The 12,854-nt window shown below is 35.6% G+C and overlaps 1 protein-coding gene across 3 annotated transcripts in view; it reads right to left on the reverse strand.

Annotated features, from left to right (window-relative positions):
• The window catches only part of LOC122710736 (insulin-like growth factor-binding protein complex acid labile subunit), a 434,244-nt gene extending 421,752 nt beyond the window's left edge, over positions 1 to 12,492 (reverse strand). For all 3 annotated transcript variants that reach the window (XM_043928776.1, XM_043928777.1, XM_043928775.1), the window contains exon 1: positions 11,906 to 12,492. In XM_043928776.1, coding sequence (XP_043784711.1) covers positions 11,906 to 11,998 — 93 coding nt within the window. In that variant the 5' untranslated portion in view covers positions 11,999 to 12,492. The remainder of the gene's footprint in view (positions 1 to 11,905) is intronic.
• Positions 12,493 to 12,854: the final 362 nt, after the last annotated feature.

Genomic DNA, 12,854 nt, shown 5'->3' on the forward strand with positions numbered 1-12,854 from the left:
ATTCGGCTGATTTCTGATTGAATGTGAGAAAGTAATATGTACGAAAATAAGCAAAGAAAATAAAATTGTTTGTGAAACTAAGAATTGAAACACATTAAATAGAATCGATAAACTCGCGTGCATTTAACAAGTCTGTAAACCTGATTTTCTCGAAAACGAAGCTTCAAACGAGAAAATATCTTTTCCTCTGAACTTATTTTCAACATAGAACCTTACCCTCGATCCTCACATGTGATTCTTCATCGAACACTATATATATACACATATGCATACATAATGGATCGTCGCAACCAAGATCGCTATACACGTGGAACAGCAAGTTATACCATCAATTTCGAACTGCATATACGTACACCACTTTTGATTAGAACTCGTGAAACCGATACCAACGCTCGATGATCGGCGAGCACGCAACGAGGGAGCGGCCACGCTCGATCACGAGAATTTATGCTATCTTTTTTCCCCGAGAAATAATCACTGTTGCACACAGGAGCCGGTGGAAACGGTTGAATCGTCGCGATCAACGAAAACGGGGGCGTTTAAAGCTCTTCGTATCTGGCGACAGGAAACGTCGTTAAGCGAAAAATCGATACGATAACGCTGCTGTACGAGCTACTCGAATAACCGGATTACGCCGGCATTGTTATTCCTCTGTGGAGGGAGAATATATCCAGATACGGGGAGCACACGTTTTCACAGGTTTTATTTTCGGTGTATCGATGGAAACCGGAGCGGCGAGAACGATTTCTTTTCAGACGATCTGCGGTTTGGCAGTTTGCAACCGCGAGACGGAGCAAAGGAACAGGAAGACGGGACACAACTACGCTGCGGGACATCTGCGGTCGTTCAAGATCGAAATACGAGATACCTCTCGCCAGTTGCGCCGCATAAAGCGGAAAGGGGGCGGATTACAAAACGAGAGACGCACAAGTCGGGGTTTGTGACGTTGCCTCGACGAGATATTCGAGAAATTCGTTTGTGTATCCCGAATAAACGCCACTTGGCGGATACCTGGCGAGATACAATTGTGTTCGAGGATGCACGCGCGTGCATCTCCCTCTCCATCCTGTCGAACTTTAATATCGTGGCCACGAGCCCTGGAAAAATTTGCTTCCCCTGGAATTTTGCTCGTATTTCCATAACGTGTTACGCGAAACACGCTGCCTCCCATCACGCCTCGCGCAACCTCGTCCAGAGATTGCATTACAAATGACGCGGAAAATGCATCAAATACCATCCGATCGTAAAACTCCATTTCAATTACGAAAAGAACGCGTCTGACGTATCCTATATATCGATCACATTATACGTATACTCGAGGGACGTATGTTTCTCATATAAATTTTTCCTTTAATCCATTTGGATTAACCAAACGATTTGGATAGGAGATTAACTTCAGTTACAAATAATCTATTATGTATGTGGATAACGTTTCTCGAATCTACGAACGTGTTTGATAATAATATTTTCATAAGCTGAATGATTAGAGCTGATTAGATAAACACGTGATTATGCTTGATAAATTTTGAAATTTTTAAAATACCATAAATAGGTTTTAAGATCACGATGGATTCTTTCATCGATAATGCTCCAAAGTGGACTCATTAGAGGATTACGATATTAGAGGATCACTGATTCCTCATGATTTCGTTTCAGAATGATTATATGTAATTTTAAGAAACATTTTTTCAAGGCTTCGACGAAAAAAGAGAACTTTTTAATAGCTATATTTTACGTTAATCTTTTATCTATTATTCTAAATATTTCACTATATCTACATTGCGATATTTCAAAATTATTGTTTAAATGTTGTTGCAGGACAAATATATTTACATAGGATAAAAGCAACGTGGAACTCTGATTGTGGGGTAATTTTTCCACGATATTAAGGTTTGCAAAATCTCCATGGAACAAAAGAGAAACCGTATCATCAGCAAATGTGTATATACTCATATTGTCTCTATTCCCATATGAATAGAAAGAAACTCACGTCTCGGCGACAAATCCTGTAACAGTACAGTGTCGCGAATGGTAACGAGACACAGCTTAATTAAGGAAGCAACATCGGTCATTAGTATTTTCAGAAGACTCTACTCTTTCATTGCGTACGCGGCGCATGGAGTCCGAGGGCAGCAGCAAGTCTAGTGTCCTTCAGAGATTTCAGACGTGCTTTTACCTTTTCTCCCCTGGCTCCACTTGCTCGCGCTTTGCTTTTTCGTCTGTATAGTCGTTTTTTAAAAGGTCAAAGGGGCCACATCCCCATCTTGAAAACATTAATGAGCTCCCAGAACGACGTGCACGCACTGTACTGTTACGTACGTGCACTTGCATGCACTATGTCTCGGAAAAAAAAAAAAAAAAAAAAAAAGAAAGGAAGGCAAGGGAAGGATGACATGCCTAAAAGGGATGCTACATTGAAGGACGCGTCGAGACGAGACACAGGTTGATGCTCTGACTAATCTTAGCAAGACCTATCTCTCGATTTCCTTTCCTTTCAAAGTTCAAGGATTTAATCTGCAGATTTGAATTTTCTCGCGTTATTTAACTGGTATTATTAATAGAGAATCACAAGTTTCGAATGCTAATAAATATGCATAAATAATTGAAATAAAATAAAATGAATTTTTATGCATATTTTCTTATTATAGATATGTTTTTATATTTTTAATGAAAATGGAAGAAGAATTTTTATTTTAATGAAAAATATCTTGCGAAGCTTAGACTCATATTGTCTAACAAATGATAAAATAATCATCAAATCAATTACGACTCAAAAATTAAGAGAATAATCAAAAGATTTTCTAATATAATAAAAGATCACATAAGTTCGTAACGTGTTCATTCTTAATCGATAAACTATCGTACAAAAAGATCCAAAGAACAAGATTTTATATTCTAAAACTCTGTTCATTATTTTCCTCCTCTTTTTTTTTATCCATTTACAAAAATATAATTAATACACTAATACAATGATACATTGACTATATACAATGACATCGATCCATAGAAATACAGAATCTGTAACATTTGATTTCTTCGGCCATTCTCAATTTTTCTACTGGATTATTCCAAAGAGCCATAAATACGTTGCGTTTAAACCCGCGGAAGGATAGAAAATTGGCGTAAATAGGGAAATATTCGCCGGGGAATCTATATATAACGTCCGAAGTGAATACTCTTCATGATGTCGTGAATGGGATTGTCGAGAGAGAGGTTGAGGGGTTCGAAATTTATGTCTTCGCGCGGCGTGTATACGGCCGTGTTATCGAATATCGCGGAAAATCTATAATAACTGTTCCGGCTTATAGGGTGAAATTTATTTTCCAGACAGCGCTGCCAAAGCTCGATAAACGGGGGAAAATCGAAAAATTAATCGACTTAGAGACATCGTCGGGCGTCAATTTGAACGATTCATCCAACTTTTCCCCCTCCCCGAAAAAAAAGAAAGAAAGAAAAAGAAGGGAAAGAAAGACGTTAGATTACCGCGAGGGTAGTAATTAAAACGCCTCCGAGTTAGAAACCCATCGTTTGATGTTGAGCGAACGAAAGTTTGCCATTGAAGGGCTCGCGTCTGCCCGGCCGACAAAACCATACTTAAACGCGGTGAAGCGCGAGGGGAAAAAGTGAACCGATAAAAGGGAAGAAAAGGAAGGAATTTCCTTTATCGTGGAATTGTTCCAGATTTATGAGCGCCAGGAGTTCAGCCATTCAAATTTTTCAACTGCTCTTTCTTGCCTACCCACTATAAGACCGCAGCTCTTAGACGAACGAGCTGCGAAAGGGCGGGGGAGAGAAACCAATATAGAAATGGATGGAAGTAAAGTCTTTACACAGACGAACGGATTCGATATCGATGAAGTCTAATAACTTCCATTTGAAAATTTTCAATTTCTTCTCTCTCTCTCTCTCTCTCTCTCTCTCTCTCTCTCTCTCTCTCTCTCTTTCTCTCTCTTTTCTTTCTTTTGGGCAACTAACACCGTATCGAACTACTTTTTGTATATACGATTAACGCAAGACAATAATTATTCGCTGACAATTAATCTTTATTCGATATTGACTTCTCTATTAACGAAGTTTATCATAATTGATTCTAATTATAAAAAATATAAATTCTTCGAAAGTATTAAATAATTTATAAAGTATGCTTTCCAGTGAGATGAAAATCCAGGCAGAAATTAATTTCTGCTTCACTTCCATTAATCAAGCAATACTATGAAATACTTGTTTTTATCATAATTTTATAATTCTTTATTGCCTCAACAATATGTCAGAAGAAATCTAATTTTTAAATCATTCATAAAAAGTTTAATTCGAATAATATATATAACTAAAATATATGTAAGTAAAATGGAAATATTTTATGAAAATGCATTTCCATTATCTATACTTAATTTTTTTGTGTAATTTTAAATTATCGATTTTCAGTAATCATACTCGAATAATCGAATTAAGAGGATTTTGAATAATCGAATTAAGAGGATTTTGAATAATCAGATATTCGAAAAAGAATTTGAGATATCGAGATATATTCTATTTTGAGTGTGAAATATATTTATTAATATAACTTAATATAAAATTTAAATGATTCTCTTAAAATATTTTTACACATTCCTTCTCTCTTTCTCTCTTTCGATTTCAAAGTTAAAAATTTTATAAATTTTAATGATAGAAGCTAAATTTATCTCCTAATAAAAGAATAAAAATAAGATCTCTCTCGTTAACAAAACAACAGATTCCTGCTATAATCCCATATTAAATCTCATCGATCTTATAGCTTTCATCCTATTTGAATTGCGCAAAGTTAAGAAGTCGTCGCGTATAAGGTAACGACAAAATTCCTCCATTTCCAATCGAATGGAATTGCTAATCTATCTCGACAACGGTACGTACGATAACTCAAGTTACAGATTAAAGCGGTGCCGATCCGATTGCTCGTTCTTAATCGCGTAAAAAAAGTAAAGCACGTTTCAAGAGATGCTTCAATAGCTGCAATCTCGGCCTCCAGAGCCGATTCAAGATCGTACACGTTACAACTCGTTCATCGAATTCGTTCAACGATTGGATATGCGCGTATTAATGTATTTCATCGATGCGAGCCTTAACTTTTCGTATCATCAACACACCGTACACATTTATCGATTCGAGTGCGTATAAGAGTTCGTGAGTATAATCTGTATTGATTCAATTTCACGTTTGATTATATTGTGTATTTTTCACAGCACATACGATATACGAATGTTATTATCCAAATTTAATTCGGTTTCCAAGAATAACAACCTCATATAATTTAAATAATAACAATCGCGTATAATTTAAATAATTTTTATATTAATTCGATTACAAAAATCATTTCGAATTTTTTTATTATCGAAATGAAATTTTTGTTATCCGATTTATGTATGATAAAATGTTTAAACGATACTCTATTTATTTGTTGTATAAAGTTGTATAAAGAATAAATCCCGATAAAAAAATTCTGCGTTTACTTCCAATTTCGTCAATCACGAGCTCGTCACCGTGTCGGTTATCGTTTAACTTTGTGTCAACTCTCTTATCGAGACGACTGTGACCTACAGACGTTATCATGGCCCAAAATAAAAAGCGAACTCTCGAGTTCTAGAAACGTAACGTCGAATTCGAATCGCGTTCACATGGAACATCGAGATATCATCTTATTGATATCGTGGTAGGTGGGCAGAGAGCAGCGGTAAAATTTCAAGACCGCCTGCATCCTTAACGCCGGCATGCCCTGAATACGGGGTCAAAGATGATACGTTTAAAGTCGATAAGACGAAGTGCGCACGCGAAACACTTTCCTCGAGAGAACAACGATATCGGTTGCGCGTGCATCCAAGTGCATCCGAGATATCGAAGTCATAACTGAATCGTCGTTTCGCGATAATTATTATGCCCTCGAGTTACACGAGTCACGATAGAAAGCAGCGCGCGATCTTCTGCACACTGCACACCAGCCTTTGAAAAAGAGACCAGGTAGGCAGAAGAAAGACTGGTCGAGCATTTCTGCTTCGAATCTGTGTACATATGTACGTGTGTTTGCGCGCGTGTATGCGAGGCTGTGCGCTCACGGAAGAGAGAGAAGAGAAGGAGAGAAGGGGAGAAAAAGCGGTAGTACCGGTCTAGCTTGTCCTCGGCGAGTACTTCGTAGGCAGGCAAGACTGTCTTACGCCATAGTTATGTTAGTGGCGCGGATACTAAAAGTATTCTTTACTTTGCTATTTTCGTCTAATTTACGACGAGTAAATCCAAAATGAAAAGTTGAGCCTTCCTCTACCGGTTTCGTTTCGAGATTCTACCCTATAATTTCATCCCCTTTTGTGCGAGCCATCTCTTAAGAGCGTAACTTTTAAAATCATCACGTAGTTTCATTAATATTATACGTTAATGAGTTTTTATTATCTTTCGGGCTATGAGTGTGAGAAGAATAGTTTCCACCCGTGACCTTACGATATTTATATGAAACTTTCATTACGAGGGTTAAATGTATTTCTTATACGATCAAATAAAAAGGAAGGGGATGTAATTATAAAAAGCTTAACATAGTATTATTGCTTTTTTTATAAGAGGATATAATCGTTTGATAGATTTTTAAGATTTTCTGAAAACTTTTCATACAAAAAGAGTAATTAGTTTTGTTGAGTTTAATTATATATATAACAACCTAACAAATGATAAAATCAATAGTAGTATAATTATTCTATTTTTATACTCTTTTTAATTATCTTTATCTAACTATCTCTAATTTTAAGAAAAATTATATTATATAAAATAAAATTAATTTCTATGAAATTGTTTTTTATTAAATTGAATAATCTTTTTCTTACAAATATATTTGTATTCTACAATCAAATTTTAATAAAATCATATTTTCTAAATTTTGCAAGGCCGGAACTCAAAATTACTAAAACTGTTCATTTATAAATATATTAAAGCGAATAAAAATACATAATTTCATTATTTGAAAATGAAAATTATGTAAACATGCAAAAATTATTAAACTACTTTATCGAAAATTATATGAAGATCTTTTTACCATCGAAGAAATGAAAGGTTTTAGATAAAAAAACATATGAAACATAAATTAAAGAATAAGTTTCAAATACTATTTCATATAGTTCGCATAAGATGTATAACCATCTAATTAAAACGCTTAAAACATTCTATTCAATCTAATGTGCAATTAGCCGTGTGTATGTTAATCATTTTTAATCGATAATTCGATTACACTAATTGCTAATCAACACTCTATAACATACACGAACACAAGTCTTTCGCCTGCAGAGTTTCCATGACAAATGATCGCGAATCTACCAAATATCAATTTGTATATCCACATTATCAACGTGTTCATAATACAAATTATACAAACAATATTGCAACGCAACATCGTTGCATAAACGTCAATCTCATCCGTTACTACAAATCTTCGCGACAAAAATAATTCAATTCTCGATACGTTAATTTCTTTTGATTCCTTTAACAGCAGGGTGTAAATGTGTCAAGCCAGGGAAGGTTATTAATTACGCATTATTAACGACTGTGACGCGACACAAAAGCGGTGCAAGGGACAAATCACAAGAGCGCCATGTGCGGTCTTAAACACACCACCTCCTATGCGGAAAGCTTATAAGTGACATATGCGAGCTCCCCTAGCTTCTCGTAGTGTGCCATTGGATGCATTAATGCAAGATAATGCTCCATCATTTCGTTCCATTTCATTTCTATTTACCCCTAAGGTTCAGGTGTAATTTTTCCCTACCAGGAAAGAAAAAAGGAGGGAACCGAGGCTCGAGGATCCCTTTTCCCCCTGTTAATTCAATTATCGTTAGGTTAGCGAGCGAAGGAACAAAAATTAGTTCCAAGTTAAGCTAATTCACGGTTAAGTGCGAGTCGACTCGCCGATAAGAAAAGTTTGAAAACATAAAAGAGACTTGGGTCGCGTTATCTCAGCTTCAAAAATCATAGAGATGGTAATACGACTATTCTTCATTAACTCGTTATCTCTTTGCAATATATACACTGATATATTTACGAGATTGGTATTTATCATAGAAGAATTTCAAATAACAAAGAAATATCTGATTGATACGCGACAAGTTAAATCATAATAATTTTATTAGACCAATCTAAAGATTTTGCCGTTTTTCGTTCTTCGTGATTTTTTTTTTTTTTATTTTAAGAAAGAAATCGGCTTTTCATCCGCTTTTTATTTGAACGATAATACAGATAAAAGTTTCTTTAAATATAACTGAAAATACTTTTACAAGAGAATAATAAATTTTATATTTAAAATATTATTCTAATATTATTAAAAAGTTGTATTATAAAAATGGAAATATTGAAATTTCAAGATTTCACCCCCTCAAAATGATATTTCTGATAAAGAAAGAAGTTGCTCCTTATTTTCATATAATTGATTATATGAAATCTTATATGAAAACATGCACAAAGTATCATTGAAAATAGAATTTTCGTTAATTTTGATAGCTAATTATCTAAAGCTTATAAACCAACAATTTTGTCGAATATTATGAATACATAAATCATACGCAATATATCACTTCGTTTTACGATTCGATATAAACATTCCGTTGAATTCCGTAAACATACAAATCGAATATTTGCCTATTAATTCGCGTGCAAAAGTCGACTATACATATACATTCGTATATAGGCCAATTTGCTGTGTCGCTCGTATAAAAATGGTTACCCAATCTGACGTCACGCATCACGAATAAAAGAACGAACCGAATGAAAAATACCCGTGCAAGTAGAAATTTCAAAAGGGGCATCACACGCGTATAATTCTCACGATAATTACCCCCTTTTTAAACCGAGAAAAGGGGGGGAGGGTATAGCACTATACTTGAATCTTCGGATCCAAAGTGAAATTCTCCAAGGTGCCGATAACACGTTGATGAGGCAATTAATATTGATGTAACAGGAGGCGAATCCCCCGCTATTGTTACCCGAATACCGAACACCGCCTGGATTAATATTTAATCTGCACGATCACGGAGTTTCCGAGAGAGCCCGGGGCGGACGTTGTTCATGCTCGTCGAATTTTTGACGATCGTGTCGCGGAATTCTGAATAAGGCCTGGTCGAATATTCAACGAGCTCGTTTCCACCGACGTAATAAACTTCTCGAAAGCCTCGTGCCTCTGTATACGACAACACAATAATTATTATGCGCCGTTAAGAAACTAGCTCCGCTACCTCCACTTTCGAGTCCCTGTTTCTATCCGTGTTCGCTTCCTTGCCTTACTTTCCATGAAACTTATGAGAGGAACGAAGTACAGCAATTCGAAAACGCAATCGTAAGCCTCGAATAACTCGGGCTACTCGAGATAGTTTGCATGCCTTCTCGCAATCTCGGATCGCTCAGTGGAAACTATTATGCTTTCTTACGCTACGGGTACTTATCGTTTTTATTCCCGATGTCACGAATATACGTGATGGAAAAGAAAAGGACTCGAGAAAGAGAAAGAAATTCGTTGTGTAATTAACAGCTACGAACGGAAAAAGTAGATGTAAATGATAATGGTGAAGGAGAACGAGAATTTTATTTTCTCAAATGGATTGGCAGCAAAAAAGTTTGTACTCAACGTTTCGTGATACTTTTTTATCGTTTAATATACTGATTGATTGTTATGCGGATAGAAAATGTACGAGAGAGAAAAGAAACGAAAGGGATGAATTTTAAATGTGATATTTTTCTCATTTTTAATTAATTAGACCTTTGATCGAAATAGGTCAAATTGTTTTTATTAATTATTAATGTAATAAAATCATATACGTTTTGGAAGCTAATTAAATTTTGATGATTTAAAAAGATTGGATAATAAGAAAAAAATCTCTTATATTTCTACCGTCTATAAATACCTACTTTATATATCTATTCCATTATATTATATATTTAAAAAATTTATGATAATATAATAAAATAATATTTTATAAAATAAAATATAAAATCATAAGAAGAAATTAATAAACTTCAGATGATCAATGATACTTTATTAATAATATCGAATTCTATAAAATTAATAATTAATTTTAAAAATAATTCAAATTATAATTTAAATTAAATAATATTAAATAAAACAAAAAATTAACTTAATTAGACCATATATAGTTTAAGTTATATATAGTTATATATAGTTTAGTTAACGAGATCTTTGATTCAATAAAATAAATAGTTTAATTTTGATGATTTTATTATTCAATTTCTTATTATCCAATCTTTGAAAAGAACAAATATAAATTATGATTATTTTAGAGATAATAATTAATAATTGCGTATTTATAAAACTACATTGTTTATTTCCCTTATTTTCAAAAAAGAAAATAAATCTATTCTGATTTCTGAATCTGCTTATTACGATTAGACGTTCAATTAAACATCAAGAATAAAATAAGTATAATTTCAATTATGATTAACAAAAGATACTATATTTTATTCTTGAGACGTTTAATTAACAGTCTACAAAAGTTTTTAAAACTATTCAATTTAAAATAATCTTTTAAAATATGACTATAAATAACCTTTTTACTTCGTCTCATTTTATTTATATTTTTTTAATTGAAAAAAGATTTAATAATTGTTGTTATATGATCACGATATGTACAGAATATAATACATAATGAAATTAACTATATATAAATAAATTAACTATTTATCCTATTATTGCATAATTTCTATTATGCAAATTTTAACGTAATAACATTTCAAATATAGAAGTTAATTAATGTTATGTGTATAAAAAAAGAATACATAATAATATAATAATAAAAAGAAAACGAAAGCTAACGAAGTTACGAATCATTCCGAGAAATTTTTGTTACAACACGCAAAGATAATCAAATAAAAAACTACTTTATTTATGGATAGATATTCCACCTATGTATACGATGATGTCGGTACAACTTGTTGTAGTATGAACGTATACAAACACATAATGCAGCGTCTGTTACATTGGTAAATATAGTTATGATGTCATCAGCAACATAGAAAGAACGAATTTTTAATACCAAACTAACGGATTTCCAGTTTCTTTCATCAACGATAAATTCATCAACGAGGAACGTTAATCGATTAAGAAACGTATTGAATTCCAATCCGATTAGAAAAGTCAAATAGAGAGTTATTTCGATGATCGATGATGAACCGTCTCAGATTTCTCGAGCACCGTTCTCCCACCAGCTGAGTTTGACACTTTCGATCCGTCTTTACCCAAGGTTCTATCCCTTGGTTGCGATTGACAGTTCGATCGCGCCAAAAAGACGATCCACCTTCAATCGTCGCACGCGCGCTCCGACTTTAATCTTTCATCCGCGTACGTGATTCAATGCCTGGCACAAAGCGGCCTCTCGTCGAGTGTAATAATCTAAACGCGCTAGGCGTGCACATTTCGATTCGTCGAACTTCGAGGCGTCACCTTGCTCCGAACGATGAAAAAGAAAGAAAGAAAGGGGGAGAGAAAAAAAAAGAACACGATGAGAGAACGACGCCGAGTTCTCGAACCAGTCAAGAACGGAGCAAGGAGAACGGAACGTGACAGAGACGAAGAGAAAGCGCGCGTACGGATCGGAAGAGGATAGAGCAAGAGAGAGAAAGAGAACGCGCACAAATCGGAGCAGAAGTATTCGAAGAAAAAGGATCGAGAGACCACAATAGCCATTTTCTCTCTTTCTCTCTTTTGATACTTCGTCTCGACCCTTAGCAGTGGTTTTTTTTCCTCGCCTCCGGCCGTGATACGATCCTTAATTTTCCGAGATCGAAACAGAACAAAGCGGAGGAGAACACGAGGCCGCGTAATAAACGAAGGAATGACAAACACGGAGTATCGTAAGAGAAACTAACGAGAAGATAAGTCGAGCAGACTTACTCTTACGGGTGGCGTGGTCAGGTCGATTTTTCTTCTGTCCGCGGGTGTATCCTTCACGAGCAGGTCACTAACTAGCGTGTACACATCACCCATGACTCTCGTGGTGCGACGAACCGGAGTAAACAAACAAAACTACAAAACTTTTTCCTCTTCTTTGCTCTTTCCCTTTCGATTTAAAACACTTTGATTTTCTTTCACACCGAACACACTAATCAGATAACGGACAAGAGGCGATAAAAAAATCCACGCGTGATGTAGTCAAGGTGGGAATAATAAACACTTGGAAGATATCATCGCGTCGTATCGCGACTCGTCAAAGCGTCGTGTGATCGCAAACGATCATGTGGGGTCATTCCTCGAATCGTTGCCGGTTCTACTTGCGTCTTCTTTCCTCGTCCACTTTGCACCAATTATTTTTCTCTTCATGTGTCGAGTTCGTACGCGTGCGAACAATTTTATCCTGTGCAACCGTGATACAAAACCGTTAATGTCACTTTTTCTCACGCGATACCGTTCCGAAAACGTGTGTAACGTCACCACGCGAACGATCGAAATTACACCCGCCCCGTCCAGGCACACAGGGCAAACTGTCGTCTGGCTACACGGCCCGCAGCGACGTACCGAGAACGACGAAAAGCGAAACTCGATGGCGCTACGGCTCTGTACGGAGTCTGTGCTGTGAGTGCGCTCGGCCACGAGCGTGGCGCCACTGCCGACCGATCTTCGTACTATGCCGCCGCCACACATTCGAATTTCTCACCAACACGAACGCTGCCACTTATTCAGTAGCGTATACACGAAAGCACTCGACTTACTACCTCGACCGAACTCGTGGCGATACATGCATGTATACGCGATCTCGCGAAGTTGCGTTGAATGTGAGTGTGTGTGTATGTATGTGATTGAAATGCAGCGAGGGGAGGGAGTAGGGTGAGTTGGTAGTTACCCC

The sequence above is a fragment of the Apis laboriosa genome, unplaced genomic scaffold, assembly GCF_014066325.1.
Source record: "Apis laboriosa isolate Shangri-la unplaced genomic scaffold, ASM1406632v1 scaffold151_cov152, whole genome shotgun sequence".
Taxonomy (NCBI): domain Eukaryota; kingdom Metazoa; phylum Arthropoda; class Insecta; order Hymenoptera; family Apidae; genus Apis; species Apis laboriosa.